Source organism: Stenella coeruleoalba, assembly GCF_951394435.1.
Source record: "Stenella coeruleoalba genome assembly, chromosome: 21".
Taxonomy (NCBI): domain Eukaryota; kingdom Metazoa; phylum Chordata; class Mammalia; order Artiodactyla; family Delphinidae; genus Stenella; species Stenella coeruleoalba.
This window is the reverse complement of record NC_137167.1, coordinates 23,259,686-23,287,021: the sequence shown is the minus strand read 5'-3', so window position 1 is coordinate 23,287,021 and position 27,336 is coordinate 23,259,686. Positions and strand designations below refer to the sequence as shown.

At 45.7% G+C, this 27,336-nt stretch overlaps 1 protein-coding gene across 4 annotated transcripts in view; it reads right to left on the bottom strand.

Moving 5' to 3' along the window:
* ACSL1 (acyl-CoA synthetase long chain family member 1) overlaps window positions 1-27,336 on the bottom strand; it is a 277,457-nt gene that overhangs the window by 42,518 nt on the left and 207,603 nt on the right. For all 4 annotated transcript variants that reach the window (XM_079909245.1, XM_079909247.1, XM_079909246.1 and 1 more), the window contains one exon: window positions 7,240-7,466. In XM_079909245.1, coding sequence (XP_079765371.1) covers window positions 7,240-7,466 — 227 coding nt within the window. The remainder of the gene's footprint in view (window positions 1-7,239; window positions 7,467-27,336) is intronic.

The following is a 27,336-nucleotide window of genomic DNA, read 5'->3' as shown; positions in this document are numbered from 1 at the left end:
TGGTTGGGAGTTTGCCTGCCGATGCAGGGGACACGGGTTCGTGCCCCGGTCTGGGAGGATCCCACATGCCGCGGAGCGGCTGGGCCCGTGAACCATGGCCGCTGAGCCTGCTCGTCCGGAGCCTGTGCTCCGCAACGGGAAAGGCCACAACAGTGAGAGGCCCGCGTACCGCAAAAAAAAAAAATTAAAAAAAAAAGAGTCAAAGCACCAGTGAACACCTGGCTGCTTCATCTTTTCTATTAACCTTAAAAAGAGATTCTCGAGGGAAGGAAGGTAGAGCAGGAGCGCTGAGACCCTCCCTTTGGACTTCCCGATCACCTCCCCCCGCAGTAAGCCCGAATTACGGAACATCACTCTCTGCTTGGTTCTTAGAGCGATGAGAGCCTGACCTTTTGTTTGGCCAAGTTAAACACAACCATGGCACCCAACTCTACCTTACATATCTCTTTTTTTTTTCGTGATTTTTTTTTTACATCTTTATTGGAGTATAATTGCTTTACAATGGTGTGTTAGTTTCTGCTTTATAACAAAGTGAATCAGTTATACATATACATATGTTCCCATACCTCCTCCCTCTTGCGTCTCCCTCCCTCCCACCCTCCCTATCCCACCTTACACACCTCTTGAATGTCCTTGATTCTTCACACCCATCCTAAATTCTGTGGCCACATTAACCATGCAGGCTCCCAGTCCGGCCTCATCCTATTAGAACTCTCCAAGTCCCAACTCCCTCACGTGAGAGGCACCGGAATCACAACTAACTGCTGAACAATCGTCAACAGGAAGACACCGGAACTCACCAAAAAAGACACCCCACATCCAAAGACAAACGAGAAGCCCCAGTGAGACGGTAGAGGGGCACAGTCACAATAAAATCAAATCCCATAACCGCTGGGTGGGTGACTCACAAACTGGAGAACACTTATACCACTGAAGTCCACCCACTGGAGTGAAGGCTCTGAGCCCCACGTCAGGCTTCCCCACCTGGGGGTCCGGCAACGGGAGGAGGAATTCCCAGAGAATCAGACTTTGAAGGCTAGTGGGATTTGATTGCAGGACTTTGAAAGGACTGGGGAAACAGAGACTCCGCTCTTGAAGGGCACACACAAAGTAGTGTGTGCACTGGGACCCAGGGTAAGAAGCAGTGACCCCAGGGGAGACTGAGACAGACCTACCTGCTAGTGTTGGAGGGTCTCCTGCAGAGGCGGGGGGTGGGTGGGGGTGGTGGTGGTGGTGGTGGTGGTGGTGGTGGTGGTGGCTGTGGCTCAACTCAGGGACAAGGACACTGCAGGCTCCAGTGCTGGGTTGCCTCAGGCCAAACAACTAACAGGGAGGGATCTCAGCCCCACCCACCACTAGACAAGCAGATTAAAGTTTTACTGAGCTCTGTCCACCAGAGTAGCACCCACCTCTACCCACCACCAGTCCCACCAACCATGAAGCTTGCACAAGCCTCTTAGATAGCCTCATCCACCAGAGGGCAGACAGCAGAAGCAAGAAGAACTACAATCGGGCAGCCTGTGGAACAAAAAACACATTCATAGAAAGATAGACAAAATGAAAAGGCAGAGGACTATGTACCAGATGAAGGAACAAGATAAAACCCCAGAAAACCAACTAAATGAAGTGGAGAGAGGCAATCTTCCAGAAAAAGAATTCAGAATAATGATAGTGAGATGATCCAGGACCTCAGAAAAAGAATGGAGGCAAAGATCGAGAAGATGCAAGAAATGTTTCACAAAGATGTAGAAGAATTAAAGAACAAAGAAACAGAGGCGAACGATACAATAACTAAAATGAAAAGTACACTAGAAGGAATCAATACCAGAATAACTGAGGCAGAAGAACGGATAAGTGACCTGGAAGACAGAATGGTGGAATTCACTGCTGAGGAACAGAATAAAGAAAAAAGAATGAAAAGAAATGAAGACAGCCTAAGAGACCTCTGGACATTAAACGCAACAACATTCGCATTATAGGGGTCCCAGAAGGAGAAGAAAAAGAGAAAGAACCTGAGAAAATATTTGCAGAGATTACGGTCAAAAAATTCCCTAACATGGGAAAGGAAATAGCCACCCAAGTCCAGGAAGCGCAGAGGGTCCCAGGCAGGATAAAACCAAGGAGAAACATGCCGAGACACATAGTAATCAAACTGACAAAAATTAAAGACAAAAAAAATTATTAAAAGCAACAAGGGAAAAATGACAAATAACATACAAGGGAACTCCCATAAGGTTAACAGCTGCTTTCTCAGCAGAAACTCCACAAGCCAGAAGGGAGTGGCATGATATATTTAAAGTGATGAAAGGGAAGAACCTATAACCAAGATTACCCAGCAAGGGTCTCATTCAGATTTGACGGAGAAATCAAAAGCTTTCCAGACAAGCAAAAGCTAAGAGAATTCAGCACCACCAAACCAGCTCTACAACAAATGCTAAAGGAACTTCTCTAAGTGGGAAACACAAGAGAAGAAAAGGACCTGCAAAAACAAACCCAAAACATTCAGAAAATGGTAATTCAGAACACACATATCGATAATTACCTTAAATGTCAATGGATTAAATGCTCCAACCAAAAGACACAGGCTCGTTGAATGGACACAAAAACAAGACCCGTATATATGCTGTCTACAGAGATGCTCTTCAGAGCTAGGGACACATACAGACTGAAAGTGAGGGGATGCAAAGAGATATTCCATGCAAATGGAAATCAAAAGAAAGCTGAAGTAGCAATACTCATATCAGATAGAATAGACTCTAAAGGATGGTACAAGAGACAAGGAAGGACACTACATAATGATTAAGGGATCAATCCAAGAAGAAGATATAATAACAATTATAAATATATATGCACCCAACATAGGAGCACCTCAATACATAAGGCAAATGCTAACAGCTATAAAAGAGGAAATTGACAGTAACACAACAACAGTGGGGGATTTTAAAACCTCACTTACACCAATGGACAGATCACCCATACAGAAAATTAATAAGGAAACAAAAGCTTTAAATGACACTACAGACCAGATAGATTTAATTGATATTTATGCAACATTCCATCTGAAAACAGCAGATTACACTTTCTTCCCAAGTGTACACAGAACACTCTCCAGGATAGATCACATCTTGGGTCACAAGTCAAGCCTCGGTAAATTTAAGAAAACTGAAATCATATCAAGCATTTTTTCCGACCGCAACACTGAGATTAGAAGTAAATTACAGGGAGAAAAACGTAAAAAGCACGAACACATGGAGGCTAAACAATACATTACTAAATAACCAAGAGATCACTGAAGAAATCAAAGAGGAAATCAAAAACTACCTAGAGACAATGAAAACACGACCATCCAAAACCTATGGGATGCAGCAAAAGCAGTTCTAAGAGGGAAGTTTATAGCAATACAATCCTACCTCAAGAAACAAGAAAAACCTCAAATAAACAATCTAACCTTACACCTAAAGGAACCAGAGAAAGAAGAACAAACAAAACCCAAAGTTAGTAGATGGAAAGAAATTATAAAGATCAGAGCAGAAATAAATGAAATAGAAACAAAGAAAACAATAGCAAAGATCAATAAAACTAAAAGTTGGTTCTTTGAGAAGATAAACAAAATTGATAAACCATTAGCCAGACTCATCAAGAAAAAGAGGGAGAGGACTCAAATTAATAAAACTGGAAATGAAAAAGGAGAAGTTGCAACAGACACTGCAGATATTACAAAGCATCCTACTACAAGCAACTCTATGCCAATAAAATGGACAACCTGGAAGAAATGGACAAATTCTTAGAAAAGCACAACCTTCCGAGACTGAACCAGGAAGAAATAGAAAATAAAAACAGACCAATCACAAGTAATGAAATTGAAACTGTGATTAAAAATTGTCCAACAAACAAAAGCCCAGGACCAGATGGCCTCACAGGTGAATTCTATCAAACATTTAAAGAAGAGTTAACACCTATCCTTCTCAAACTCTTCCAAAAAATTGCAGAGGAAGGAACACTCCCAAACTCATTCTATGAGGCCACCATCACCCTGACACCAAAATCAGAGAAAGATACTACAAAAAAAGAAAATTACAGACCAATATCACTAATGAATATAGATGCAAAAACCTACAACAAAATACAAGCAAACAGAATCCAACAACATGTTAAAAAGATCATACACCATGATCAAGTGAGATTTATCCCAGGGATGCAAAGATTCTTCAATATACACAAATCAATCAATGTGATATTAACAAATTGAAGAATTAAAACCATATGATCATCTCAATAGATGCAGAAAAGGCTTTTGACAAAACTCAACACCCATTTATGATAAAAACTCTCCAGAAAGTGGGCATAGAGGGAACCTACCTCAACATAATAAAGGCCATAGATGACAAACCCACAGCAAACATCATTCTCAATGGTGAAAACCTGAAAGCATTTCCTCTGAGATCAGGAACAAGACAAGGATGTCCACTCTCACAACTATTATTCAATATAGTTTTGTAAGTCCTAGCCACAGCAATCAGAGAAGAAAAAGAAATAAAAGGTATACAAATTGGAAAAGAAGAAGTAAAACTGTCACTGTTTGCAGATGACATGATACTATACATAGAGAATCCTAAAGATGCCACCAGAAAACTACTAGAGCTAATCAATGAATTTGGTAAAGTTGCAGGATACAAAATTAATGCACAGAAACTTCTTGCATTCCTATACACTAACAACAAAAGATCAGAAAGAGAAATTAAGGAAACAATCCCATTCACCACTGCAACAAAAAGAATAAAATACCTAGGAATAAATCTAAGGTTTACCTAAGGAGGTAAAAGTCCTGTACTCAGAAAACTATAAGACACTGATGAAAGGAATTAAAGATGACTCAAACAGATGGAGAGATATACCATGTTCTTAGACTGGAAGAATCAATATTGTGAAAATGACTATACAAAGCATTTGCAATGCTTTGCAAATTTAGCAATGCTTTAGCAAATTTAGCAATGCTTTAGCAATTTAGCAGTTTAGCAATGCTATGCAAATGCTTTGCATAAAGCAATCTACAGATTCAATGCAGTCCCTATCAAATTAACAATGGCACTTTTTACAGAACTAGAACAAAAAATCTTAAAACGTGTAAGGAGGCAAAAAGACCCTGAATAGCCAAAGCAATCTTGAGGGAAAAAAACAGAGCTAGAGGAATCAGACTCCCTTACTTCAGACTACACTACAAAGCTACAGTAATCAAGACAATATGGTAATGGCATAAAAACAGAAATACAGATCAATGGAGCAGGATAGAAAACCCAGAGATAAACCCAAGCACCTATGGTCAAACTAATCTACGACAAAGGAGCCAAGGATATACAATGAAGAAAAGACAGTCTCTTCAATAAGTGGTGCTGGGAAAACTGGACAGCTACATGTAAAAGAATGAAATTAGAACACTCCTTAACACCATACAGAAAAATAAATTCAAAATGGATTCAAGACCTAAATGTAAGACCGGACAGTATAAAACTCTTAGATGTAAACAGGAAGAACACTCTTTGACATAAATCACAGCAAGATCTTTTTTGATCCACCTCCTAGAGTAATGGAAGTAAAAACAAATATAAACAAATAGGACCTAATGAAATTTAAAAGCTTTTGCACAGCAAAGGAAACTATAAACAAGTCGAAAAGACAACCCTCAGAATGGGAGAAATATCTGCAAATGAATCAACGGACGACGGATTAATCTCCAAAATATACAAGCAGCTCATTCAGCTCAATATCAAAAAAACAAACAACCCAATCCAAAAATGGGCAGAACACCTAAATAGGCATTTCTCCAAAGAAGACATGCAGATGGCCAAGAGGCACATGAAAAGCTGCTCAACATCACTAATTATTAGAGAAATGCAAATCAAAACTACAATGAGGTATCACCTCATGCTGGTTAGAATGGGCATCATCAGAAAATCTACAAACAAATGCTGGAGAGTGTGTGGAGAAAAGGGAACCCTCTTGCACTGTTGGTGGGAATGTAAATTGATATAGCCACTGGAGGTTCCTTATAAAACTAAAAATAGAATTACCATATGACCCAGCAATCCCACTACTGGGCATATACCCAGAGGAAACCATAATTCAAAAAGACACATGCACCCTAATGTTCACTGTAGCACTATTTACAATAGCCAGGTCATGGAAGCAACCTAAATGCCCATCGACAGATGAATGGATAAAGAAGATGTGATACATATATACAATGGAATATTACTCAGCTATAAAAAGGAATGAAATTGGGTCACTTGTAGAGATGTGGATGGATCTAGAGACTGTCATATAGAGTGAAGTAAGTCAGAAAGAGAAAAACAAGTATCATATATTAATGCATATATGTGGAATCTAGAAAAATAGTACAGATGGACCTGTTTGCAAGGCAGAAACAGAGACACAGATGTAGAGAACAAACATATGGATACCAAGGAGGGAAAGCGGCGGGGGTGGGGTGGTGGTGGTGGGATGAATTGGGAGACTGGGATTGACATGTATACACTAATATGTATAAAATAGATAACTAATAAGCTATTGTATAAAAAAATAAAATAAAATTCAAGAATTAAAAAAAAGCTTAAAAAAACAAAAAACAGATGTACCATACTAATGTTAGATGTTAATAATAGCAGAAATAGATGTGGGATTTAGGAAATTCTGTAATTTTTCTGTAAATCTAAAACTGTTCTAAAATCTCAACTAAAAAAAAATTTGATATAAAGAAGCAATTAATGAGTATGCAGCCAAAACAAAAAAAGAAACAAATACCTGAGTCCTTTTTAACCCCTGTGCAATGTGTTCCAGGTATCAGACAACCACAGGTGAAATCCTTCTTTCTCTAACAATTGACTACCGTCTTCTCCGCTGAGGGCAGGGACCCTGTGCCTGTCCTTTCCCCTCTCAGGATCCTCCGGGCACAGCTCAGAGCCCAGCGCAGGGCAGAAGCCCCATGAGATTACGGGACGAGCCTCTGCTCCGTGTGATGTGGCCAGACACCCAAGCAGCATCACTGCCTGTGTCCCTCTGCCCTATTTTTTTGCCCTCCTCTTCTCATCACTGCTGAAATTCTGTTTGGGGAGCACATTCAGTTTACAAAGTGCCCCACCAATATCTGCTTGTGATTAGGATCTTGCCCGACGCCGCCTTCGATGGGGCTTGGAACCTGTGGAGAGAGAGGCAGAGGCCCGGGGGCGGCCAGGCTCCACTTACCGCCACCTGCACCGACTGCATGGCCAGGTCGCACGGTGGCTTCAGGGCCCGCGGCCGTGTGGCATACCAGAAGGTGGTGAGCGCCGCGAACGCACCGAAGCCCATGAGCGTGTTGGTTGGAAGGGTGCGCACGTACTGCCGGAAGTCAACCATCTCTGGCATCCGAAAGAACTGGGACAGCTCGTGGGCTTGCATCGTCCTGGGTTGGTAGCACCCTACACCGATATCTGCCAGAGAGAAAAACGTCACGTTCATTCCAGGGTGGCGCGATGCTGCTCCAGACTCCCCGGGGCCGATCATCAGCTCGACGCTGGCTGACCAATCGGGGGCATTAAAGCCACAGGCTGATGGTCCAGGTCTTTTCCTGGCTGTCAAATCTCATTTTTCTAAAAACATTTTAGGAATTCGTTTTACTTCTATCACCTTGTGTAAAGTTTTCGTTGACCATATTAAAAAGATTCAGTCACTCAGAATTCCTGCCATATAATGTTCCAAGGGGCATAAGTTACTATTTTCTTGCCTTATATTCTCTCTCTTGTTCTCTTCCACCTAATCAAACACACTCAACTCTCATTATCACAGCTGATGGGGAGAACAGAGAGCAGAAAGTAGCCCGAACCACCCGAAGGCCATCAGTTTCCATTTCTTCTGACAAAGCTCAGCACAAGCTCCCCAGCTGGTGAAAGAGACCAAGCCGGGTTTTGAGTGGGCCCCTCACCTTCCCCACAAAAGCAGCCGTATAAGTGCAGGGGAAACTGGCGTTGGCTACGCTAACAAAACAGTGTCACTTATATTCCTCAAGCTATTATAGCTAAAATAAATAATAAAAGGGTGTGCATAAATATCTAGAGATATTTATCTAGCAAATATCTAGAGAGATTATAGCATAGTATTTGAGAGAAAGTACAAAATAGTATTTAAGATCCTAGATTCTACAGCCAAATCCCACCCCCCCAGCTCATCAGCTGTATGACTGGGGACAAATCACTTGCCCTTTCTGTGCCTCAGTTTCCTCAACCATAAAAACAGCACCTATCTCATAGGGCTTTTATAAGGACTAAATGGTTCACATAAAGAGCTTAGAATGGTGTGAGGCACCACAATGTGTTCAATCCACGTTGGGCATTATTATTATTTCCTCTATCGACATTCTGTGATTAGTCCTGCATGGAGAACAGTAAGAGACAGAGGTAACAAAAGATGACACAACTACGAGGAGTTTACATACAAAATTAAGAAGCCAAAACACACAGAAGAAAATCAGATGAACAGCCCCATATATATATTAAAGCCTCAAATTGAATATTATAAACAATTTATATATATATATATCAATGTAAAAATTAATGTGCAGTACAGAGAACAAATAAGAATAATTCTAATTAGAAAATTATTGATGAATAACTGCTCTAAAGTATGTTTGGCAGTACAGGGAAGGAAATCCTAGGAAACGATCTGAAAGACTTTTCTCAGAAACTGCCTGGCAATGCGACATGTTAACCTTTATCATTAATTCAGACGGTATTTTTGAGCTCCTTATTTTATGTTTTTTAAACAGCTAGGTCCCAAGACTGAAAATCGTTTTTTTTTTCCAAATATAGAAATCCTCTTCAAATTTAAATCTTCATCACCGTATATATCTTTTTACAGAGCTGCAGAATATCAGGGGCTTTCACTGGCCGTCAGTTCTCTAGGAGGCAATGTAATGCAATCTTGTGCTACAACAGCCCTGTGTAGGCATACATACACACACACAGACACACAGACAATTTTGAGCTTTAACATGACAACGGAGAAGGAGCAGGTAAGTGCATTTCTGCAGGCCATAACTGTGCAGAGAAAGCACCAGCACTTATAAAACCACCGACCATCTGTGCCACCAACAGCTGGCTGCTGGGTGACACACCACTGCAGAAACAGACTAGGCCGCGGGGTAGGGGCGGAGTAGGGGGTGGACGTGCTCACCCGGTGCTTAGCCAGCCTGCCAAGGTCTCTCAGGGCATCCGTCACATGCGCAGTCCTGTGCTGCTGCCCACTGGGCTAAAGGTAACTAGCAGACAAAATCCGTACTTGACTTCCCAAGAGAACAGACGGGAGGATAGGCCAATGAGAAGCTGGGCGCAGTCACCCCACTGGGCAGGGACAGGACCAGTGAGTGTCAATGCCAGTGCCAGTTCCGAAGACAGACACTGTTTTCTTTCTGCTCAGCATCCCAAGAAGGAGAGACAATGGGCATATTTTTTTTAAAACCACTGAAATGAACGATCAGATGTTGGGTGGTCATGTCAAACGGACATAAGACAGATCAAGAAAGTAACTGATTATCGGTACACTGACAGCAGGTTTCTTCTAGATGAATTCATAACTCGAACTGAACTACCCCAGCCATTCAACAAATCTGGGCATCTTGTGTGGGCTAGGAGCTGGGAAGAAAGTGCCAGATGAGCTGGTCTGGGCTCTCAACGGGCTAACCAGCTAGTGGGGGAGATAAACAAGCAGTATCTGTCTGCAAGGTGGAGTAAGTGTTAGCACCATTAAGATCCAGTGATCAGGGAAGACCTCTCTGAGGAGGGGATGTTTACACCGAGACCTCGAGGATAAGCAGACAAATCAAGTCCAGGTCTTACTGGCCCCGAGGGGTCAGATTTCACAAACAGTATTGCAACCCCACGGTTGCGCAGAAACCTTATGCATACAGTGTGCACACCTGCCTTTCCCTCCAATCATCTGGCTGTCTGCATCACCCCACAGCACTTCGAGTCTGGATGGGAGGTACCCACCCTATTTATTACACACAAGCCTGCCCTTCCCTCCTCTCTCCCCAAAGTCCCTGAAGTCATTTCCATGAAACCTAGATCGTGCGAATTTACAGGAGTTGTTCAACAGACTCACATCCCTGTGTGAGAATATTAAATCATCCCCCCAGAAACAAACACAGTCATAAACAAGTGATTAATTTTTTATATTCTATTATATTCAGCATCAGCAATAGGCAAGCTACAAGTAGACGGCGTTGTACTAAGGAAGAAACGTCTACTTCTAGAAATAGGTCTAGGAAAGAAAACTTAAAACAAAACAGAACCCAGAAAATTGCTGATTCGGTAGCATTATACTAAGAAAGAAATAAGGAAAGAAAACTTAAAACAAAACCCAGAAAATTGCTGATTCGGTAGCATTATACTAAGAAAGAAATGTCTATTTCTAGAAGTAAGTCTAGGAGAGAAAACTTAAAAAAAAGAAAAAACAAAACCCAGAAAATTGCTGATTCGGTAGCATTGTACTAAGAAAGAAATGTCTATTTCTAGAAATAAGTCTAGGAAAGGAAACTTAAAACAAAACCCAGAAAATGGCTGATTCGGTAGCATTGTACTAAGAAAGAAATGTCTACTTCTAGAAGTAAGTCTAGGAAAGAAAACTTAAAAAAAAAAACAAAACAAAACCCAGAAAATTGCTGATTCGGTAGCATTATACTAAGAAAGAAATAAGTCTATTTCTAGAAATAAGTTTAGGAAAGAAAACTTAAAACAAAACAAAACAAAACAGAAAAGTGCTGATTCAGTAGCACCCATGCAAGAACATTTTATTAGGTACTAATCCGTAACACTAAGGATTTCAATCCAGCTAAATTCTTATCTTTCGTGGGTGATGATGACAAGCTATCGCAGTTTAATTCATGCCTTTTAGCTGGCAGCCAGGTAGCGAGCTGCCAGTCCACTTTGCTGAACAAATGGGCTAATGCTGTCCATGGGAGAACTACAGTCCACACAGGGAAGAACGCAGGCAATGCCTCACGCAGACCCACGTAAGGGAGAACTCTTCGATGTGAACGGGGAGCGTTATAAATCTTTTCCCTGCCATTTAACTGCTCTTAAGGAAACGGCACTTGGGCTATTTAGAAATGGAGGCAGACCTACATTCAAAGAAAATTAGCCACGATAAATAGCCTTTCAATGCTCCAGCTGAACACAAACACCACGTCTTAAGACAGTCCCAGCAGGTCTCTAAGAAGTATCAAGACTCACGTACTTGCCAACAAGCGGTTAAAACCCAGATTTTATGCATGTTCCAACGGTGCTCTAGTTGGAATCTTTTTCCTAATTCTTAAATTTCCACATCACCATCTCAGGCAGTTTTTTATAGCCCAGGCATATAATCATGGTGCTGTTTGCTAAGAACATGATTCAGTCGGCTTTTAAGCCGGCTTAAGCGGCCAGTATTTGTTGCACACACAAGGCTACTGGCAGCCAGCTCCTCCTCCCCTATAGCTACTCTCACACCGACAGAAAGTGAGCTCGCTCAGTTGAGTCTTTTGAAATTCCTATAAAGCTGGAGTCTAAAACCACAGGATGACGGGGAGTGTACCAATGGTGGGGGAAACCTGGCATAAGCTCACTGCAAAGAACCAGAGCAGAGGACGCCTTTAAATAGACCTGGGTAGAAATAGATGTACGAGCAGGGGAATAGAAACTGGACTGCATGACTGTCAGAAAACAGAAATCCTGGCACCCATCTGCCCGAACTTTGGGAAGAGGAGCTAAATGATACAATTAGCATCAATGTGGTGTTTTGGAAAGGCTTTCACATCGTGTGTCTCACTTAAACATCAAAATATAAAATCTGATGAGGAAACAGAGGCTGGACACTTACCAAGGCTTCCGGAAGGTATCTCCCAAGACCGGGACACCAACCCAACTAAACTCATGCTTTTTCCTCTACAGGAACAATTCTTACCCTGTGCTGGGCCGCTGACTCGCTCCACTGAGAACATGCACGTGCTTGTTTGCACCTGGGGCTCCCAAGCCCCCCACAGCCCACACCCTAGGTTAGGAACCATGAGAGCAGGCGGCCTCTACAGGTCCCTCCAGCACTCACACGCCACAGTATTAGGAGAGCTCGCCATCTGAAATCCATCTCACTCTCCATGTCCTACAGAACCGCTAGCATTCACCCCTTTACCTTGGCCTGGGAGCATGTGGGTTCAAGGCCCACTGTACACAAAGGGTCACCTCTTACCATTCCGTTTGCACCAGGAAAAAAGTGGCTCAGAGCCAGAGGTGACTCACAAGGGCATCATTCTCTATGGACACACACACACACACACACACACACGCACGCACAGCTCCTGCGATTCTGCAAACAGATACTTACATTAGCATTTTATTTTCTTCGTGTCATTTATAAATCCCCCAAATGGGTGAGCTGGATGTTTCTCTCCTTCTAAAGTTCCTCGAGCTTTCATCCAGCTAAATAATAGCGGTCTGATGGACTATTTCACCAGGAATGCAGCCCTCAAACAAACCCACACAAATAGTACCCTTGCCCCGGCAGCAGCAAATGAAGAAGTCCTGACGTCTCGCCTTCAAGTAGCAAAAAGCCAAGCTGGCGAGATGCTGCCATTCTTTATCCACCTCCTCCCCTGCACAACAGGCTATTTACAGAGGCCTGAAAGTGCCCTCTGTGTCCGGCACTAGCTGGGCACAGCTCAGCCTCGAGAGCAACAAGAGAGCAGCAGCCAGACCGTGTGCTGTTCTTTCAACGGGGCCTCTCCAGACCCGCTGGATTCTTGCTCCTTAACCCTGGCTGGCAAAGTACCTAAAGCTAGATTTGCTTGAACCATCCCCTCTGGAACCGAAGGAGCAGTCAGGCTCCCTGCGGAGAGTGGGAGCTACAGAAGCTCCACAGAGGTGCCCAGGTCTGCTGTTCCAACCCCATCCCACGGGGGAATTCCTGACGGCGGTCGCTGCCCCTGGACCATCTCCTCATCCTGAGCACAAGAAGGACAAGGACCACTTGGGTCACTCAGGGATCCCAGGCACAAGGAGCAAGTAGTTCCACAGGGAATTATCCCCATCCGCCGCCTTGGGGCTTTCCTCCCCAAGGAAGCATAGTAAACCTTAAAGCCGCCTAATTTTCATTAAAGTGATTCTGTGTGTGGATCCCCAGTTCCATTTCCAAGAAGATTTTAAAAGGACAAAGGGAGCGGAGATGCTTTGTTTTTAGAAAACTGTTCTATTGAAATAGTTGAGGCAAGCTGAGTAATTCTACACTCACTCCCTGCCCATCTCCTTAAAGCTGTCCCAGAGCGGGACACAAAGCTTTCACAGGCAAGTATAGGGCTAGACTGACTTTCTACCAGTAAGATTAGGGCCAGGCCTCACCCGTTCACACTGGCCACCGGCCACCACTATCACATACATCCCAAAATAAAGAGATTCTAAATATAACGTGCCCAACTGGAACAGATCAACTTTTAGGGATCAGATGAAACTGGTCAAATGCCTGCTTATTACAGTCTCTGTATTCACCAAGCTATACATATATTTAAGTCACACAACAATATACATTACTTTAGAAATATTTACTGGTTTTCTATTCACATTTCATTAATATTTTATTCAAAGTCTTTGAACATGCTTCTTCCAACAGGGTCTTCAGAATCTCCAAAGCCACATTTTGAGGATTAACAGTTTTCTGTGGCCTATCTTCACATTTTTCTCTTCCATTTAAGCTGGTTAAGTGGAAGCATTTTTTGAACTCCCATCTGCAGCTACCACTGCAAAAATTCTCCCAGGTCACAGGACCACATCTGTATAATGTTAGGACAGTTAAAAAAAAAAATCTGTCCTATGGGTCCATATTCATATAACTAAACCACATACTTCACTGCTTTTTAAACTGATGTTTAAAAGGTTTTTATAATAATATCCAACACTTGCCTTTGTAAAGTCCAACCCCCAGAAGTAATTACCCAGCCAGCATTCAATTTCTTTGCCTTAGACTTTTACAAGAACCCAAGATTTGGATTGGCAGGTGTGGCTTCAAGACAGGGTGCCCAGGCTTCCCTGGTGGTGCAGTGGTTGAGAATCCGCCTGCATTGACACGGGTTCGAGCCCTGGTCCAGGAAGATCCCACATGCCACGGAGCAACTATGCCCGTGCGCCACAACTACTGAGCCTGCGCTCTAGAGCCCGAAAGCCACAACTACTGAAGCCTGCGTGCCTAGAGCCCGTGCTCCACAACAAGAGAAGCCACCGCAATGAGAAGCCCACGCACCACAACGAACAGCAGCCCCCTCTCGCCGCAACTAGAGAAAGCCCGTGTGCAGCAACGAAGACCCAACGCAAACAAAAATAAATAAATAAAATAAATAAATGAAAAAAAAGACTGGGTGCCCCTCTACTGATGTTGTTCAAAATAAAGTGCCCGAGAGAGCACTCTGTAGCGTGAAAGGCTTGGTAAGACTTTAACGTGAGGACTGAAAGAGGGTTTGGGAAAACCTCACCTTCTATTGGACACGTACATGATTTAATATCCACTTGGGGGTACAAACTTCGAAAACTTGCAGACGCCATTCATGAAGCTTGGAAGTAAACTGCATAACAACAATACAGACAGAAAATAGAGAATAACAAGGTGCCAGTAGGTGCAAAAGAAACTGTGGACACCATCACACCGTCTCGGGGGAGCTGTGTGTGGACGCAGGAGGTGAGTGTGGCCTAAGAAAATGAGCGTAACTTCAGGCTCCGGGGATGAGAAGCAGCTCCCCACCTCAGCTCAAGGATTTGGAGCAAGTTAATCCGGAACGCATGACAGGGTAAGCTGCACGGGAGATGGGAAGGAAGATGTTTGGGGAAATCAGCGTGAGGTTACGATGTCTGTGAGGCCACTGTGAGTGAAGCACGTAGCACGTGTCAGGCCGGTGCGAAGCAGTCACCCATAAGAGCACGTGTAGTAACAGTCCTCACTGCACGGAGTTGTTACTGTCAATGCAAAGACCAGGAAACCGTGCGGGGAAGGTCAAGTCCCTCCCCAGCGCCACACAAGAACAGGACTAGAGGCTGGGCTGAGGGCAAGGCCACTGGACCTTAAGAGGCAAGTGCTGGCACCCAGGCACACGGTGATTCAAATCTACACAAAGGTGGGACACAATGCAGAGGATGACAAAAAGCGAGGACACATGGGGCTTTAAAAAGCTGGGATGTGACCCCCAATGTCCACCCACAGGTGAAGAGACAAACAGAATGCGGTACATGCACACGATGGAATATTCTTCAGCCTTTACAAAAGACGGCAATTCTGATACACGCCATGACGTGGGTGAACCTTGAAAACGTTATGCCAAGTGAGAGAAGCCAGACACAAAAGGACGCATACCATACGATTCTGCTTATACCAGGGGCCTAAAATAGGTGAATCATGGAGACAGAAAAAGACACACGGGGGTGGGGGGTTTACTGCTTCACAGTACAGTTTCTGCTTCGGAAGATGAGAAATTCTGGACTAGAGTGTGGTGATGGTTATACAACGCTGGAAATGTACGTAACGCCACGGAATGGCACACTTAACGCCACAGAATTGCACACTTAACGCCACGGAATTGCACACTTAGCGCCACGGAATTGCACACTTAGCAATGGTTAAAATGGTAAATTTTATATTACTCATATTTTACCAGAATTTAAAAAAATTTAATCACTGAAAAAAAAATATGTACCAGGATTCAGTAACTAAGTGGATATAAATGGAAAAAAGAGAAGGAATTGGAAGGTGAGTTTTGGAGTCTGGAGAATGGTGGTGGAGCCATGAAGTGCGGAGGTGGCCGTGAGGCATCTCTAGGCCCTTGTCCTGGCGCAAGTGGAAGGGCGATCCCTCCTCTCCCCCTGTCCTCCGGGCTCCCCTGCCAACCCAGCCTCAGGGCTGCCACGGAGGCAGGTGTCACAGCGCATGCCACCTCCATTCCTCCTAGGCACCCCTGCCCTTGCTGCACCGTACAAGCCCCCCAAAGCCCAGAAGAAGGTCCCTGTGCCTCCAAACCCACTCCACAGTCCCCCTCACCTACAGCTCTCCTCCCTGGTCCTGCTTTAAGATGTCCAGGGCTTCCCTGGTGGCGCAGTGGCTGAGAGTCCGCCTGCCAGTGCAGGGGATGTGGGTTCGAGCCCTGGTCCGAGAAGATCTCACATGCCACGGAGCAGCTGGGCCCGTGCACCACAACTACTGAGCCTGCGCTCTAGAGCCTGCGAGCCAGAACTACTGAGCCTGCGAGCCACAACCACTGGGGCCCGCGCGCCTAGAGCCCGTGCTCTGCAGCAGGAGAGGCCACCACAATGAGAGGCCTGCGCACTGCAGCGGAGAGTGTCCCCTGCTCGCCCCGGCTAGAGGGACCCTGCGCACAGCAGCGAAGACCCAACGCAGCCAGAAAAAAAAAAAAAATGTCCAAATCCTACCCAAATAGGCCAGAGGCTGCTTTCCCGAATAAATTCTTACAGGACCCACTCAGTCAGAAGCCGGGAGTCCTTCCTCTGAATTCCAGGAATGCTTTAGTTGTAGCCCTAGTGTGGTCCTTAGCGTCTCCTGTTTTGCGCTTATGGCGAGTGTATGCTTCCCTTGGGGAGAGGCTACCCCTCCTCATGGACCAGAGCCCTGGCCCAACCGTCTCAAGATGCCCTCAGTGCTTAACATGGTGCCCTGCCCAGAACAGGTGCTTCCTAAACATCTCCTGAGTCATGAACGACCCTCTGTGATTCTGCCCAGTTCTCTACTGCAAGCCTCTGGAAGATGTGTACACAGAGCTGTGATTCTCCAAAGAGAAAGCGGGTATTCAGGCCATTTCCAAACTTCAGCATCTTCCCTTGGCACCCTCGCTGCTGCTATGAGGCAGTGAGCTGGGAGGAAGCAGCACCTTCCAGGGGACCTGAAGGGGAAAGAAACAAACCAGCAGACAGGATGGTAAGCCACTGACTGAGAGGCTACCTCAGAATGTCCATTTTCCCATCTTCCCATTGCCTATTTCTCAAACTCTTTCACTTATGTATGATGTCACCCCCAAGGTCATCTAAGGGCAAGGGTCCTCACTTCTCCTTTGTAGAAATCCATTCAGACATGTGATTGCAGGTTAGTTTACAACAAATCAAGGCTGCCCATGAGGAAGACAAGACAGCAAACCCCTTTCTTAAATAGAACAGCCAATGCCAGCGGAAGGGCTGAGTCCAGAGCCTGACCCCAGGGCTGGCCACCAACTTCTGTGAGTGAGTTTTATCTCTGAAAGGAAAGCAAATCCTCCCAACCACAGAAACTGCCCAGGGGCTGGAACACAATGGCGGGCTGGCGTGAGGAGCCCTTAGAAAGGCCCAGGGCGTGGATGGGTGGGTGGCCATCTGGGATGCAAGGAATGCTCGAAGCAGGACCTGTCCAGCATTCCCCAGAGAGAAAAAAAACCACGAAGCACAGCTCTCCTCCCTTCTCTCTTCAACACAGATACAGAGACCTGTCAGGCACATCCACTTGGGAAAACGATAATTATAGTCAGGCCCTGCCTGGTGAAGATATGCAGGTCACCTAAAAGCCTCTCTGTCAGGGTGAAATTTTAGTGGCATGGATTTAAGAGGAAATGTTTCCATTCAAAAAAACATTCCGAAGAGAAGCAAGATGTTTCCACTGGTCTTCAAACAGCGATTCACTACTGTTAAGTGGTATCTAGATACGAGCCACGACGGGGCAGGGCTGTTTCTCAGGAAGAGCCAGAGAAGGGAACGGCCCTGGACAGAGCAGACCCACAGTCCGCCGGCTCTGCTTCAGCGGCTGGAGACCGGGCGGCTGTTTGTTAGGCTGGGCCCAGGCTTCTGCGAGAACCAAGACAGAAGAGGCTCCTGCAGGCGAGGCTTCCCGCTCATCAGTGGGTCTGACAGGCATGTTGTTTCAGCTGATCTGGGCACACGGAGGGTCCTGATTACGTCTGGGGGCCTGCATGTCACAGAGAATGACACCGTGGTATGGGGCAGTCAGGCAACACAAGGAGAGCCTGTTACGATAATAGCTGGAGAAGAAATAAAATTCCTGTGGCCACTAAACAATCCAGAAGAAAAGATTCTCTACCTTCCTGGCATGTAATGAACCACAAAGTAAACCCCGAAGCAGAAGGCTCCCCGAGAGGAGGGGACAACAATCGAACAGGAAACAGGACCCACGTCTTTCACAATGACCAGGGCTGGACCCAGCTGGCAGGGGCCCTCCTCTAAGGGCCTCAGGACCAGGAGGAGGTCCATTTGTTTGAGCAGCTGCACACAGAGAAGGCACCGAAGTCCTGGGGTCCCTTCAGATGCTCTGTCCAAAGCTAGCAACTTCCGGTAGTGGCTATGGGAGGGGGCAGAACAGAATCATGAAAGAACGCTAGACCCACAGGCACGGAGCTCTCTGTCCAGGTACTGGCTGTGCCCCGTGAGCTGCAAAACCTGAGCCAGCCCCCTGCTGCCTGCGCAGGCCCCCGGGGGACAAGGAAGGGAGGGGGAACAGAGGGAAGCTCCGCCCCTTCTGTCTCCAACACCACAGAGCATCTCCAAGGTGATGCTCAAGGAGGCAAAAGCTGGCCGGGCAGTCCTGGCACTTGGGACTAAATAACAGGATCCCACCCACCCAGAAACTCCGGGTGATGGAAGGACATAAAAAGAAAACAGCCCATTGTTAAAAAAAACCATCAGGGCTTCCCTGGTGGCGCAGTGGTTGAGAGTCCGCCTGCCGATGCAGTGGACACGGATTCGTGCCCCGGTCCGGGAAGATCCCACATGCCGCAGAGCGGCTGGGCCCGTGAGCCATGGCCGCTGAGCCTGCGCGTCCGGAGCCTGTGCTCCGCAACGGGAGAGGCCACAACAGTGAGAGGCCCGCGTACCGCAAAAAAAAAAAAAAAAAAAAAAGAAAAGAAAAAAAGCCCCCATCAATTCTATGGATATTTGTTTTATGGTTTTATTACTCTTTGTACTTTGCTGTATTTTTTTTTTTTTTTTTTAGTTTCTCAAGATAAACAAGCTATAACTAGGTCAGGTCAGTTCACTTCCTCCTGTATTTATGTATTTCCCACCTGCTCCAGAAAGGGCCCTGGGTGGTAACCTGTCCTTCCAGCAAAGTGACAGATGGGGTGAAAGCCCCTCCCAGAAAATATATATTTAAGCTCTCACCGTCTGCCCTAACCTGTAAGAGTTAACACACCTGCAGGAGTTAACGCACCTGCAGGAGTTAACGCACCTGCAGGAGTTAATGCACCTGCAGGAGTTAACGCACCTGCAGGAGTTAACGCACCTGCAGGAGTTAATGCACCTGCAGGAGTTAACGCACCTGCAGGAGTTAACCAAACTATGCAGGGCCCTGGGCTCCAGGAGCCAGAGGGGAGAAAGCACTGTGTATGGGCTGGAGCACAGAGGAAGGGCAGTCCAGCGAGCCGAGAGCCAGACAGGAACAGGCAGAGGCAGCTGGGGGTGGGGAAACGTCAAGGCCCGGCCTGTGCTGGCAGCACTCGGGGTGGCAGGTAGGTTAAGGACAACAGTGACATAGACCAGAGGCCCCGACACGCCTCTCTCCCAGGAGAGCAGCCTGGCGGCAGTCTGAGCAAAGCTGGTGCAGGAGCCAGAGGGAAGCAGGACCAGCCCTTGCAGCTCCCAGAGGTTGCAAATGTCAGTGACCTGGATAAGCAGGCTGAGGGGACACAAGGTTGGGTAGAGATACTTACACCTCTGAAAACAGACCAAGGTTCCAAAGGGACAGATAAACCAGAGAAATGGCTAACAAAGCAGGGGTGAGTGGAACACAGAATAAAAGGCAGATTTCTACCCAGAGAGAGAGCAAGGCCAGCTACTCCCAAACTTGGAAGAAATCCACTTTTGAGCGTTGACAGATCTCAGCTCTGGGGACACCGTCAGTGGTGCGGCAGGAAAGCGACAGGAGAAACAGAGAAAAGGTTCAAGCAGGATTTGGCTCACTGTGTGAGAAGGGATGAGGGAGGCCTCGGTGAGCGAGGGTTACACCCAGAGTTCAGGTAACTATAAGAGGTGATTAGCCCTGGGGAAGCTAAAGACAAAACGAATCTAACCAGTTACAGAGGATTATAGAATAATGACCCAGTGTTTAAAAGAAGGAAGGGAAAAAAAAGAGATTGTTCCATCTGGCCGTACCTCCTCGGAACAGGTGACGCTAGTTGGGGGTCTTTATTTTCCCTTTATGTTTTGTTTAAATTTTTATTATGAAAATTTCCAAATCTATTCAAAAGTATACAGGGTAGTATAAGAAGCCACCATGTACCCATAATAACCCCAGCTTCAGTTTCAATAATGATCAACATCTTGTCAGCATTGTTTCATTCTTAAAAAACAATTTAAAAGGAAATCCCAAACTTCTTATCATTCAAGTGACACTTCTGAGGCCCGTTTTAGCTCTACGATCCTTTTAGCTCTACGATCCTACAGCTTTGAGAACTTAGTTAAGAGGAGTAAAACGGGCACAGATGCTGTAACCTGCCACTGACCAAAGGTTTAAACAAAGACAGCCAACTCAAATATTGACTTGAAGTGGCCAACCCAGCATGATATTTAATTGTCCTGCAAGAAAAAGGTACATATGTACACACTGAGAATATTTAGGCAGCACCCACTCTACATCAAGCACTGCCTGACGCACAGGAGTGAATGAATAAAACAGAAAAAAATGAAATCCTTGTCCTAAAGATGCTTCTTTCTACATTGTCAAGTTTTGGCCAAAGGCAAAACATCTTCCAGATTTAACCTGGCTCTCCTAAAGTCAGAGGCTAATTTGACACGAATCACAACCCAGTGTCACAAAGCAGTGTCTATCCCCCCTTAACTAACAAATTCCTTTCTTTTAACAATGGCATTTGGAGGGGTCTTGCCCTACTGGTGGCAGAGAAGGAGTTAATTTTCTGGCTCTCTAAACTTCTGACAATGCATCAAAAATCATAAGTAAATGTATCCCTGATATGTAGATGCACTTATTTATAAACTGTATACATGTACAAATATTTTCTGAACATTATGAAACATACAATTATGAATTTAAAAAGAACGCTAAAAAATAAATATCTACAGAAGTTCTAATACATCCACCTGCACCCTTATAGATGGTCTCCCCAACCTGGGGCACATGCACCCCATCTTGGAGACCAGCGCCCCACCTCCTCTCTGTCACCTGCCTGGCTAGAGTCTCTGTCAGTTCCCGACTACGGGCAGCGGTAAATACAACTGCTAACCGGAGCGCCTGCAAAAGCCTGCGGCGCCCAGGACGCAGGGTAACAGTGCCGGCCCAAGCTGCACACGGACTTTCTATCCAGGGGGAGACAAAAATACTCCGCGTCGCCCTGTGATGGAAAGAAGCGTGCCGGGGAGGGCAGTACAGCACACGTCACAGGCACCCGGGCTAGTGCCGAGGCCAAGCGGACTGAGCGGGCTGCTCTGGAGGGAGGAGACTCTAGGCAAGGGCCCCGGCAGGCTAAGGGCCTGGCTCATCGGAGGCGGTCTGTCCCGGGACCTCAGCTAGAGTCCCTGCGTGCCCTGCAGAGAGGCCCTGGAGTCTGACGTGCTATTCTCTGACTCATGCCAGGAGGGGAAACACAGCCCGGCACCGCCTCCGGCATCTAGCCTGCTTGGGCTGCTGGGCATACCCTCTGCATTGCGGGTCCCTCCCCGGTGAGCTGGTTGGTTGGATGGTGTGACAGCAAGGTCCCTGCCAGCTACTCAGCCTGGGGCGCCTCCGGAGATTTTCAACGCCTTGATCTCAGCTACAAGATCTAAGCCTTGCACAGGATCATAACATACAAACCTGGAACGATGAAATGTACATTCTTGTCAGTGACACCGTCTATGAGACATCTGTCCATCTGAATGTCTCCTGGTCTCAATCAATCATCAGATAACACTAAGCACTTACTGGCAGCGAGGCCCTGCGTTAAACGCTGCTGAAAACAGAAACAACGGTGACTAGGTCTCCTAAATGCACAGAGCTCAGGGCGTGGCTGGGGGACCTAGTGCGGAAGTGAGCTATGCGCGTACGAAGAGGCAAAGGAAGGGCGCTGGGGGGCGCTCAAAACGCGGGGTAACCAGTACAGCCTGGCACCAAGCAACTGGAAAAGAAGGAGGCCAACCACCAGAACAGGGTTCAGGAGAGCCTCCCCGGCCAGGCGCTAACTCTACAGTTTCTGAATTAGGGGTGAGGGCTCTTGGGGTAGCAGCTGTCTTCTAACCGGAATGGGAGTGTTTCATCATTTTAACCACCAGTTGCTGTCAGCCGAGGGTTTCAGTGAGTGATGTGGAGTCTGAGGACGGCGACGGTCCCTCTGGGGAAAGTGCCTCTGAAGAGTGGAGCGATGGGCAACGAGGGTGGGATGAAGAACGTCACTGCAGACGGGGGACGGTGGGCACACAGGCCCGGGAGGCTCGTCCGCGCCACGGGACGGTGAGTTGGGTGGAAGACAGAGCAATGGGTGCAGAGGCCTTGGTTCAACCCTGTGCCACCAGAGTCTCTTTCCAAAAGTCTCAGCTTGGGCTTCCCTGGTGGCGCAGTGGTTGGGAGTCTGCCTGCCGATGCAGGGGACACGGGTTCGTGCCCCGGTCCGGGAGGATCCCACATGCCGCGGAGCGGCTGGGCCCATGAGCCGTGGCCGCTGAGCCTGCGCGTCCGGAGCCTGTGCTCCGCCAACGGGAGAGGCCACAGCAGTGAGAGGCCCGCGTACCGCAAAAAAAACAAAACAAAACAAACAAAAAAAAGTCCCAGCTCGTGGTGGTTTGGGAGACTCATGGGAAACAGCAGGTTGGAACCAGACCCCAGAAGCCCCCGAGAGCCAAGCTACGTGAAGACTTGGGGCCTTCCAGAGGGGCCCTGGAAGGTTTCCGGGCGGAGGAGGGATTCGATCCGAACTCTGTGTTAGGAAGAGTCATCATCCTCCCCTTCTTTTTTTAACTAAGGACTTTTGCTGTCTAAACTGGAGGTGACAGACTCTGGATCAGGGCAGTGACATGGACAAAGAAAGGAAGAAATGTGTGTGTGCTGGGCAGCACGGTACAGAATAAGCAGGACCTGCTGACTGGCAGGATCTTGGGGCACAAGTCAAGGATGACCCCAAGGTCCAGCTGTTCCTCGAACAGGCATAGGGCCCAGGGACAAACGCCATGTGTGTCACGGCCCGAGGGGAACACAGTGTGTGTAACCTTGGTAAGTCACCTCCTCTCCTGCACCAGGTACTGCATCGGGCGATGAGTGAGTTAGGCTCAGGGACCCAGGGAACCTGGGGTGCGCTGGAGTGTCTCAGAGGTGAGGAAGCAGCCGCGTCTCGAGTCTCTGTGATCTGGGATTCCCACCCCTCCCTCCTTAAACCATGGCAGCCCTGCTTTTATTTATTTCATATATTGGGGTTCTGCCTAAAATTGTCCTGGGGAAAGGAGGCCATAACCACTGGACTATACCTCTGTGCCTTCAAACCCTGCAAATCCACAATTCTATTCTCTTGTCTATTAAAAGTCTCCAGCGCGATCTAGAACAAGACTAACTTCCAGGGCACGCAAAGCCTTTTACTCTTTAGTTTTCTAGAACGTCACAGCTGTGTAACAAGTGATCTCATCACTCGCCGAATGGAGCTGAATCAAAATCTGTTGTCGTTTCAGCCCGCTGGTAGTAAAGACAGCGTGTGAATGAGACAGGGGATGACCAAGGAGCAATGATACGGAAGAAGAACCAGCTCTGTCCTCAGTCTTGCTGGATAACCTAGAACTTTCCAGGCCCCCCCGGACTAAGAACCCTTCAAGTTCAAGAAGCAGAGCCAAGCCATTAGGCGCTCCGGCCCTGAAGCCAAACTGCCGAGGTTCAAACCCTGGTTTGGGAGACTTAATCCCTGCACCTGCTCCTTTACCTTCCGTAAAATATGGATAAAAGTAGGACCTACCTTACAGGGTAGGTGGGAGGATTAATGTGTTAACAGATCTGAAGCACCAAGAACAGTGCCTGGCTCTATGAGCTGTCATCACCCCCCATCCTGTCCACTCAGCTGACACTGCCTTGCTCTGCAGTTGACAGCTGAGCCTGGAGGGAGAAACGAGCTCCTGCAGGAACTTTCTCTTTACTCTGGTTAACAAAAGAATAAATGGTACTCAGGGCATTTTGGCCTTACGTATATGGATATTTTTCCCACAACAAACCTGTGGGGAAAGTGCCAACTTCTACAGCGGCCAAATAAGTGTGCAAATGGACAGATAATACATTTATCAGAAGTCCCTCTAGAATGAGGAAATGGTGCAAAAGGCAGCCCACATTTCCTCCTGTGATGCCCTAACTTCTTTTCACTTACCTTTCCAAAGCATGAAATCCTTATTTGAACAGCTTTTGACTAGAACACATGAACCCAAAAGTCCATTAAAACCATACACTAATAAAAATAATTTCCAAATCATTGTCAATTTCAACAATTTTAAAGCAGAACTTGCCCAAACTTAAAAAAAAGATATACTGAAATACGTAAGAAGCTTGGTGAACTGCTCTGAAATAGACAGCTGTTCCTAAATATCCAACGATAGGGGAAAGGTGAATAAATTATGGCGCATCCCGTAAACCATAGAAGGCAGTCACCTTCAAAACTCATTTTTTTCAATAGTATGTAACATGAAAAAAATTGTTCACGATATAACTTACGTGATTAAAATTGATCAAAAGTTTTATCTTCTATTAAAAATATACACTTAAGCTTAAAAAAATCTGGAAAAATACCAAAAGGAAATACATGAAAATGTTACTAATATTCAATCTCTTGAAGAGAGGTTTTTGTTTTTGGGGGTTTTTTTTGGCCATACCATGCAGCTTGCAGGATCTCAGTTCCCCCACCACGGACTGAACCCGGGCCACAGCAGTGAAAGCCCAGAATCCTAACCAGTAGGCCACCAGGGAACTCCCAGATTTATTTTTTATAGTTCACAAATTTTCTATAACAAGCATAGATTCCTATTACAACATTAAATGTATATATTATAAAAATGATGTCTTATTGTATACTGTATTTATATAAACATATAATTTTATTTATACATACAGATTTTCTGAGGCAAATAGTTTTGACTTAGATATTAGACAGCTTTCAAATTTTATTTAGAACTTGAAAACTACGTGGAGGCACCAGGCCTGAAATCTTAGATTCTAGAGACAAGACGCTGGCCTCCAGCCACATGTATTCTTCTGCAGCAGGGAAACAGAGTCCTCACCCCCAGCTAAGTTTTTGGCCAAAGAAAGTGCCACCCCTCCAAGCCGGCCAAATTTCAGAGAAGGCTCTGTCATATTTCTCCTTCCCTCTTGATTCCACAAAAGTTATGACTAATAACTGTGTTGCCTCCAACACAGTTAAGAAATCCTAAATGTTAGGATGTGAGAAAGCAGAAAAATGAACCGAACTCAAATTATGTGACCCTTTTCTCTTGTCACTGTGGTACAAATTATGTATCACCTCGAGCTTACACAAACTAGGATTTCTTAAGAGCTGGCATTCAGCATTTTAGATGAGGAAAGGGTGAGGAAATGGCATGGAGTTGTGGACACAAGCACTGGTAAGTTTGCCTCTACCTTCTAGTTCATCACGTACAGCTATGACTTCGGGGCTTGTGCTTGTTTAAAAGCTCTCCAAAGCTCCTTTAAGTACTAGAAAGTTGAAACTCAAACTCAACCCCTGGCACCTTCTCTGTTCCCTGAGACTTGGCCTCCAGGCAGGAGTGTCAAAGCAAAGTGACTCTAATGTGTTTGTCTGCACATCAAGTTGGACCGATAACCTTCAATAAAAACTCTGGCATCTTTGATCTCCCTCCTGACTGGCCACGGCCTGTCAGACAGCAGAGCTTGAAGAGGACTTAGGATAACTACAGCTCTGAGCTGCCTTAAAGGATGTTCTTTTGTATTTTCTAAGACAGGGAGTCTAACACATTGCATCATCCAAACAATACTGTTCACAAAACGTGATTAATTCTGTCAACACTGACAGAATTTGGTTATAACAGATAGTAAATGCAAAAGAATAATGGACATAGGTGGCAAATTTGCACAATAAATTCAGCAACCTACCTTAAAAAATTATCTATTCCCCCAAGGTTACTGAGTATCACATCTAGAAATTACTACTATTCCTACAGTCTCCCTCTTTCCAGGAAAGTGAAACTTGAAGGGAGAGAGGAGAAATCCCCAGCTGTAATGACAAAACATGATCTTTCCCCAGGCCCTCCTCCAAACTTCCACAAGACAGCTACATCAAAAACCAAAGATGTAACCAGCCCTGGATATCAAGCAGGACACTGTGGCATGCGGTACACTGTCAGCTATTCCAAAGCTCAACCAGAAGCAGAGACAGTTATGAACACTTGACCTTTGTGATATAAACAGACACCTGTCTCTACCTGCCTTTGTCACAAGTATCTATCTCTTAAATGCCCCAAATTTAAAAGCCCAGAGATTCTTTTTAGTCAGGCTGCTCACAACGATAATAAAAATACTGCCAAACTATGCATAACAGAGACGGGAAGGAAATAGGTCAACATGCTTATAATTGTGAGAGAAGGGCGATTTAATAAAAGCCTTTTCATTCTACAGCAAATGCAGAAAACAGAAATCTGTAACACATGGTCTATGATGCGTCTATCTTATTTTAAGTGGGGGAGGGAGGTATGACGTGTGCTACTCTTCAGGGTTTGCTTTTTCTAGTCACAGAATTTTAGCTGTGAAAGACTTTGGTCTAATGCAGTCTTTTCCAAATGAGGAGTCAAGTTTCATACTAGGAAGGGATTCTCCCAGTTGAGTCAGAATAAGAAAAAAAGTCTCCCAGGACTGGCTCTACCCTGATGGCAAGCGAAGGTGAAAGTCCCACCTTCTCAAGCCCACCCAACCAGACTGTCAACTCAGACTTTAAGTTTTAAGCCAATCTAACCTGCCACCTCCATCTGAAAACTGCATCAAACCAGCGGTTTTGACTGGCTTTTTGTTTGTTAAGTGTTAAGCAAATAATTGTTTACACTGAGATAATCACAGGTGAAATCTGTGTCAGAAACTGAAATTTAACCAGTTTCTCTTATGCTAAGCAAAGGTCAAAAATAAAAGTAAGAATATTAACAGTTAGGGCACTCTGTATATTCCTGCATCAACAAGAAGCTTAAAAGTCTGAACTTTCAAAGGCAAGGGCACTTTTATAACGGTCTTAGTTAAGCTCCATAACCTTGAAAGTGAGTGGGGTGGGGAAGGAGTCTGGTCTCTCGGTTCTCGTGCACGTGTTCATTCAAGTCACCGTCTAGGCTACACGGTAATAGA